This window comes from Olea europaea, chromosome 15 (genome assembly GCF_002742605.1).
Source record: "Olea europaea var. sylvestris chromosome 15, O_europaea_v1, whole genome shotgun sequence".
Taxonomy (NCBI): domain Eukaryota; kingdom Viridiplantae; phylum Streptophyta; class Magnoliopsida; order Lamiales; family Oleaceae; genus Olea; species Olea europaea.
In genome coordinates this window covers 17166259-17174782 of record NC_036251.1, presented here as the reverse complement: position 1 = coordinate 17174782, position 8524 = coordinate 17166259, and the positions used below count along the sequence as shown (strand labels likewise).

Sequence of the window (8524 nt, the reverse complement as noted above, 5' to 3'; positions counted from 1 at the left end):
CCTGTATTGACGATACCTGAAGGTTCAGAGGGATTTGTGATCTATAGCGATGCCTCAAAGCATGGTTTGGGCTGTGTACTTATGTAGCATGGAAAAGTGCTTGCTTATGCCTCGGGACAGTTGAAGCAGTATGAACAAAACTACCCAACACACGACTTGGATCTTGCAGCGGTAGTTCATGCCTTAAAGATATGGTGTCATTATCTCTATGGTGGGAAGTGTGAAATTTATACAGACCACAAGAGTCTTAAACACTTCTTCACACAGAAGGAACTGAATATGAGACAGAGGAGATGGTTGGAACTAGTAAAAGATTACGACTGCACGATTCATTACCATCCGGGTAAGGCTAACGTAGTTGCAAATGCCCTAAGCAGAAAGACAGGATCACAGTTAACAGTTCTACCCACAGTGCAGAAACACTTGGTAAGAGACTTTGAGAAATTGAGATTGGAAGTTATCACGCCACCGACTCAGACTACAGCAAGAGTAAGAGCATTTATGATTCGGCCTATTCTTCTTGATCGAATCAAGGAGGCACAGAATAAGGATCCATTCCTACAGAAGATAAAGGCTGAGGTTGGCACAAACAAACGTATGGGATTTGAAATGTCTGCAGATAATGCCCTGACTTTCAAAGGAAGGTTATGTGTACCTAAAGATGAAAGTATAATAAATGAGATACTGGAAGAGGCTCACTCTGCCCCGTATTCAGCACATCCAGGTGGTACGAAAATGTATCGAGATCTCCTAGATACATTTTGGTGGAGAAATATGAAGAGAGGAATTGGTCAATTCATTGAAAAATATTTTATCTGTCAGCAGGTCAAGGCAGAACACCAAAGACCATCAGGACTACTAAAACCATTGGATATTCCAGAATGGAAGTGGGAACATATAACGATGGACTTGTGGTAGGCCTCCCAAGGACAGCAAAAGGTCACAATGCTATTCGGGTAGTGGTTGATCGTTTGACAAAGTCAGCCCATTTTCTACCAATCAAGGTAACCTTCAACATGGAACAGTTTGCACAGCTATACATCAAAGAGATAGTCAGATTGCATGGAGTTCCAGTCACTATTGTTTCAGATAGAGATCCGAGGTTCACGTCTAATGGAAAAGTTTGCAGACAGCCATGGGGACGAAACTGAAGTTTAGTGCTGCTTATCATCCACAGACAGATGGACAATTAGAAAGAACCATTCAAACCCTTGAGAATATGTTGCGGGCATGTGTTTTGGATCTTGGAGGTAGTTGGGAGACACACCTGCCTTTAGTGGAATTTGCTTACAACAATAGCTTCCAGGCCACTATAGGTATGGCCCCATACGAAGCTCTTTATGGAAGGAAGTGCAAATCCCCTATCCATTGGGATGAGGTTGGAAATAACATAATTTTAGGTCCTGAAATTATTGAACGAACAGTTGGGTCAGTTGACAAAATTAGAGCCAGAATAAAGACTGCATAGGATCGACAGAAGAGTTATGCAGATCGTAGGAGAAAGGATTTGGAATTTAGTGTGGGCGACAAAGTTTTCCTTAAAGTAGCACCCATGAAGGGCGTATTGAGATTTGACAAGAAGGGAAAGTTGAGACCGCGATTTATTGGACCTTTCGAAATCCTTGAAAGGATTGGCGTTATGGCTTACCGACTTGCCTTATCCCCTGAACTTGCAGCAGTGCATAACGTGTTTCATATATCGATGCTCAGAAAATATATTCATGACCCCAATCATGTAATAAGTTACCAGACATTGGATGTACAAAAGGACTTATCATATGAAGAAACCCCGATGATGATTTTGGAGAGAAAGCTACATCAACTCAGAAACAAAGAGGTTTCCTTAGTCAAGATCCAGTGGCGAAATCATGGACTTGATGAGTCAACTTGGGAGAAAGAAGAGGAGCTTAAAGCCAAGTATCCAGAGCTCTTTGAGTAACCAAGGTAAATTTTTGAGGACGAAAATATTTTAAGGAGGGAAGATTGTAGTAACCCAAATTTTCATAGAATAAAATTTGATTTATGTATGCTAAGTTTTAATATTTTAAAAGTTTAGGGACTAAAATATATAAAAAGTAAAATTGAATTTTATTCGGGTTAAAATGTAGATATTGACGGAGCGACAATAAGTATATGAATATTGGTCTCGTTGGAAAGCTCGTATTTAATCATGCATGTTAGGCTCGAGAAAAAGTGGATTTGGATTAATGGAGCTTAAATTATTGAGGTCGAAAGATTTAGCCTTAAAATAATAATAATAATAATAATAATAATAATAATATTATTATTATTATTATTATTATTATTATTATTATTATTATTGAGTATCTATTGTATTTAGAGGATTCTCGTGCAAGATTTTTGGTAGGGGTATGTGAGTAATTGATTTGTTTGTTAGATATAATATAAAAAAAAAATTAAAGATAGAGAGAGAGGCTGAGGAAAGCTACGTGAGTGAGAGAGAGGAAAATATGGGTAGACATGAGTACTGAGTAGTGGTTAGAAACTGATTATTTTCTTTATTTAATAAGCATTTTGAACCAAAGAAACATCACCAAGTGGACGGCAAATGCACGGATTTAAGTGATAGGACTTGGTCAGATATCTTTCTTCAAAATTCTGTTTTCGTATTTTTATCTATAATCACATCCACTTCTACATGTTTCCCTCACAATACACAAACTCTTTAAAAATAAGGTATAACTGTCTATAGTCTATGCATATAAACACATTATGCACGAAAATAGAGATACAAAAATATAAGTGCATTGCTTACAGTGATAGAAGAGGCAGAAAAAGAAAAGAAAAGAAAAGAAAAGAAAAGAAAAGACGGGAACGTGATTTTGTTTTGACTTCCAAAAATTAAAGCAATTTAATAAGGTAGGATATGAGGTGCAGCATTTTTTTTAATGTCCCGTTTAATTATTGTTTTTTACATGTTGACGAATTTTATACTCATGAAAGTAAAGTTATGATATCAATGTATGATATGAATGATATGGCCATTCCGGTACAATGAAATGAAATGAAATGAAATGTTATGATGTGAGCTCTTACTGGATTTTAAAATTATGCGACGGTATGATATTCTTACACATGTTTTAAAATTATTATTCGGGATTACACCATTTAAATTTGATATCCTACTGAGTATTTCCATGTACTCACCCTTTTCCTACACCATACAGGTTAGATCGGGTCGTGTCGGAGCGTGATGGTTCGATGGTGTGGTTGTGCTTGCTTTTGCTGATGAAAATCTAGATTTCAACAAGTAATTTTATTTCTTTGTCATAGACATTTATTTTAAAACTGATTTATCGTTTATGTTTATTTGACATGGAGGTTTTAAAATTGAGTTTTTGGTTAAAAGTTCGTATCAAATTATCTGATTTTCCTTTAGTGTTATTTTATATTAATGGGAGCAAAAATTGTACTTAGGATTAATTGCATAGGATAGAATTAAACTTGTGCATGTGTGAATTTACTGCAGAGTGTAGTGAAAATTAGTCATATGATCGAATCCATTTATTTAATTATTTTATCAAAATTTTCTGAAATCGAATATGCTTTTCAATAGTTGAATTCCCCAGATGCAGTTTTCGTTTGAGTTAAATATTATTTTACCCACCAATTTTACTGAACACGTATTTAACGTATTAATTGTAAACAGGCTATTCCATAGCCTGGTAATGTAGGGTGGGAAGTTTTTCTTTTAATAAAATAAGGCAAATTGTTGGCTGTTTTCTCACAACTTGGGGTGTGATCCACGCATAGAGGAAAGAGAAAGTTTAGTATGCTTTGAATTGGGAATTGGTTTTGTACTATATATAATATAATATACATGTATATATATGGCATTCATTACTACATGCGTATGCGTGCAGTCAAATGGAAAATTATTTCACACGTTAATAAGGGATTTTATATCGAATTCTTTAAGAACAGATAAATTTTATATGCTATTTTTATGTACACGTCGAAGGATATGGCGAAGAAACAAGAATATATCTATAGATATTTTTCCTAAATATATATATATATATATATATATAAAAACTAATATTTACTTCTTTTTACAAATTTGAGTAAATTACATTTTCCTAATTATATATAATGGCATTCCAAGTTGTCCAAATTCAAGTGAAAATTTTGGTAGCGATTCAACCCTTTAAAAAAATTGGATCGTTACATTATCCACTGAAAAGCTTTAGCCATCTCCCACACATCGTTCCCTTGTACGTCCATGCCCGGGTTGAGATGAGCTTATCTACTAAAAAGCTTCATCCATCTCCCATACATTGTCCCCTGTGGGTCAATGCCTTAGTTGAGGTGATCTCACTCAATTAGCTTATCTACTTAAAAGCTTTAAAATAACACGCAATCTAAGCATCAACCATACGCAATCTAAGCACCAACCATACACTCATAATCGATCTTACGAGTCCACATATGATATGAGTATTCATCCCAGAACTTGGGAGACCACTGTTATGCCCTTCGCACATCATCTCAACTCGCGCCGAATGTCAAAACGCGTAAGAAGGAAGTACTTCCAAATATCATCCATCCGAGGCGTCACTTCTGAAGTGCATGGGCCTAGCTAATTCAATCGAGGCGTGGCCTCACATTGAGAATATAATCACCTATCCGCCGCCAATTTCAGAGATCTAACCAAGATCTTCTTTATATCTTGAGGAATGATGGATGTGACGTTTCTGCCGTATCTCAAACCAGAATCAGCCGAATTAATTACCTGCCCACCTAAGAAGAGATTGATGGACACCTACATGCAGATGCCTCACACCGTCTGATGATTACACATGTCATGCATCTAGCGGTGCCCTTTGCCTATAAATACCAGGGGTTTGGCCATGAATAGGGTAGGCATTCCATAGCCAAGCAAATATAATTTATCCTTCCCCTTTAAGTATCACGCATTCCGCCACTGCCATGGGGTACTTTTGAAAATGACATGGTTAATCAAGAAAAATTTCACTTTGACTTGTTAACAAAGGAATAGTATCATAATGGCCTATTGAGTGGTAAAAGACAAAAATACCCTTAAATAAATTATACAATTACATAAGTTTATTTTATTTAAAAGACATTACTACCCTTTTAGTTAACAATTGAAAATCAAACACTTCCCACTTAAAACATCAAAATCATCTAACTTTTATTATTTGTTTACTTCAATACAGATAAAAACACTCATCTTTCATCTGCTTCAACCACAAAAACTGAAAAATTTATCGAACACGAAAGTCGAAAATTTTGTTGATATCAATCTCGCCGGATCAGTAAGTATAAATACGCAAATTTAATTTTCTTTTCATTAAATTATTTTACGTTTTAATCGATAAATTTTATTTCGACATATAATGTTAATGTAGATAAATAATTTTAGCAGATCTGTAAAAAATAAGCATTTGATGAAAAAAAAATATCTGCATATACGAAAATGCAGCCAGACAAGTGTTGTTTACAGTCGACTATTCGATTGTTTTCAGTTGTTTACAGTCAGACAGCCGATTGTTAAATAGTAAACAGTCGGCTGTAATGACCGGCTTAGCCAGTTTTTTTTCGACTTTTTTTTGCTATTTTTATTGTCATTGATATTTTTCTTGTAATTAAAAATTCTATTTCGTCATACAGATATGGTTGTAGTCTCAGTTTATTACTTTGGTGATTTTGAATTGGACAAAAGAGATTCATGGGTATGGAAATGGACGAATGATAGACATGGTGGTATCGCGATTTCCATAACATCAGGTACATCATATGAAAAACTCTATAATGATTTACAGAACAAGCTGAATGTTAAGCCCTCTCAGTATGACATGGAACTGAGATTTAAATTCAGCGAGCATGCATCCGTTCCAATTTTACCTACAATGATTTCTTTTGAAGCTAAAGTGAATTATCTGTTTGAATTGAACAATAAGCACACAGCTCCTCTTTGCGTGATTTTAGTGAGGAAGGATGTCGCCGAAGGTGAACAAGTAGACTCGGATGGAGGAGATCACAATGTTAATGATCTTTGAGATACGATGGAGATAGTTCATGAAGATGATATGGTTATTTTCCAGGTACAGTTGTTCACATAATTCCCTTCGTAGTTCACGACAACGAGAATGAAAATGTAAATACTTTTACGAATGAGAATTTGATTGTTTTATCCCGGCAGAGACATGAGAGAGGTGGGACCTCAGAGGCTGGATCAAGTAAACTGTCCTCTAACTCCTCGCGTGTGGTTTCTAATATTGATGATTTGTATGTCGAGCAACTGTTTGAAACGAAAAAAGATTTGCAGGAAGTTGTGCACCTAATTGCACAGAAATACAACTTTGAATTCAAAGCGAAAAAAATCGAACAAGTCATTGTTGACGATCGGTTGCGTAGACGACAATTGCAGTTGGCATTTGCGAACGACAAAGATGGACACAAATGAGTGCTTTGTAGCTCGCAAATATACACGAGAACATACTTGTAAAGTGGGAGTTTGTCGAAATGATCATAGGTAAACTCGAGCTTGGTTTATTGGTCAATAGATAATGCACAAGTATCAGGATTCATGGACAATCTACAGACAATTAGACATCATTAACGACATCAATCGAGAGTATGGAGTAGTCATGAAATACTAGAAGGCCTGGAAGGTCAAAGAATGTGCATTGAAGGATTTAATGAGATCGACAGAGGAAAACTATACTAAATTGGCTAGGCATTGCCATAACATGGAGAAAACTAATCCTGGGTTGTCATCTTTTATTGAGACGGAGGACGAGAATTGCTTCAAATTCTTTTTCATGGCTCTTAGACAATGCTTTCGAGGATTTCGAAATGCTATGCAACCCCTAATTCTAGTAAATGGTACAACACTGAAATTCAAATATCAAGGCAAGTTAATTATTGCTACATGTCAAGATGTCAACATCCAAATTTACCCTCTTACATTCAGCATAGTCGATAGCGAGAATGATATGTCAATTCAGTGTTTCTTCACAAAGATGAGGGATGTAATCGGGGAAGTTGAGGACTTTGAATTTGTAACCGATCGAGAACCCTCTTTAATAATTGGTATCGCTGAAATTTTTTCGGATGCACATCATAAGTATTGCATGTATCATATACAAGGCAACCTGAAGACTAGGTATTAGGCAAATGCATCGTTTTACTGTTCAGAAGAGTGGTCAAAGCTTACAGTGTTGAAAAGTGTAATAAGTTCATGGTTGAAATAGGAAGTAAATCATTCCAAGCATGGGAGTATTTAACGAAAATAGGGATTGAACATTGAACGCGCTCATATTTTCGAGGACGTCAATACAACATAATGATGACAAACAATGAAAAGTCTCTCAATGCATTATTCAAGAGGGATTGAGAATTACCGATTCTCGCACAGATGGAGAATATCTATACCAAACTATAGCAATGGTTTCATGATCGACATGGGAAATCGTAGAGCTGCACGAGCATGCTAGCCCCAGTGCAAGAGGAAAAGTTCCTCAAAGCTGCAGAGGTTGCCAGAAAGTTGAATGTTGAACCTTAGATGAGTCGCGTTTCTCTGTAAAATGTGCACGTAATATGACATACATGATGGACTTGACTGATGACACAGGCACTTGTAAATAATTTCAGTCGAAGAGTTTTTCCATGTGAGCACGTAGTCGCGGTGGCTATGTATCGAGGATTTGCGATGATAACATTGTGCTCTCCTTATTACACTGCTAAATATTGAAGAACTAAGTATATTGAGACTATATTTTCTCTGCTGAACAAAGCCAAGTGGGAAGTTCCCGACCTTGTTCGTCCACTCAATACATTGTCGCCACCTCTCATGGAACTGCATATTTCTGGACGTCCAAGTACATCTAGAATACCATCTACCGAAAATTTCTTCGACCACGTAGGTGCAGCAAGTGCAAAGCAATAGGACATAGTGGCCAATTTTATACAAGTCAGCTTCCCCTAAATGACAGTTACACCATTGTGTATTGTTGTCGGTCTAGAGTGACTGATACTCAATGGTTACAGCACAGAAAAACTCGGTGTTTAGTATTATTCAGCTAGGAATGTGGAACGATTGTGGATATCTGGTAGCTCGATCGCGCAACAAGTCCATGATTGTATTGATGTGCTGCATCAAGGAAAACAAAGAAAATGGAGAGTTATTTCATTGAATAAACCAAACATAATGTATAAAAAAAGTAACAACATCACTTCACTTACATCATTGGCGAGCCAAGCCCCCTGAGTGGTAATACCATGGGCCCACTTGTATGCGTCCAATGTCATCCTTCCGGCTATCACGTGGCTAGCTCTGAAAAAACAGAGTAAATGTTAAACAAAGTATATATGAGTTATCGTAGTATACTAAAATCATACAATATTTACCTGGGTAAAATTCTTCGCCACTCAGACACAAATCCTTTTCATTTAGCATGATTGACCTCCTGGAACAAACTGGGGTACGTCCATTCGACGAACCTCCTCTTCGTCTCAATCGTGAAGGGAGAGACGA

General features: G+C 36.5%; 2 protein-coding genes across 2 annotated transcripts in view; both read left to right on the top strand.

Annotated features, from left to right (window-relative positions):
• The window catches only part of LOC111411316, a 2046-nt gene extending 895 nt beyond the window's left edge, over positions 1-1151 (top strand). The window contains exons 2-3 of the mRNA XM_023041858.1: positions 88-724; positions 826-1151. Of these exons, the coding sequence (XP_022897626.1) occupies positions 88-724; positions 826-1151 (963 nt within the window). The remainder of the gene's footprint in view (positions 1-87; positions 725-825) is intronic.
• Positions 1152-1219: 68 nt separating this feature from the next.
• Positions 1220-1939, top strand: LOC111411315. Its single transcript, XM_023041857.1, has 2 exons — positions 1220-1378; positions 1469-1939. The coding sequence occupies exons 1-2, from the start codon at positions 1220-1222 to the stop codon at positions 1937-1939; spliced, it is 630 nt and encodes a 209-aa protein (XP_022897625.1).
• The last annotated feature ends 6585 nt before the right edge of the window (positions 1940-8524 follow it).

Excerpts from the sequence above, each read along its gene's own strand:
- LOC111411315 (XM_023041857.1), top strand. The coding sequence starts at position 1,220 with ATGTTGCGGGCATGTGTTTTGGATCTTGGAGGTAGTTGGGAGACACAC. Across the intron at positions 1,379-1,468 it reads CCCCTATCCATTGGGATGAG|GATCGACAGAAGAGTTATGC; the intron begins GTTGGAAATAAC and ends AAGACTGCATAG.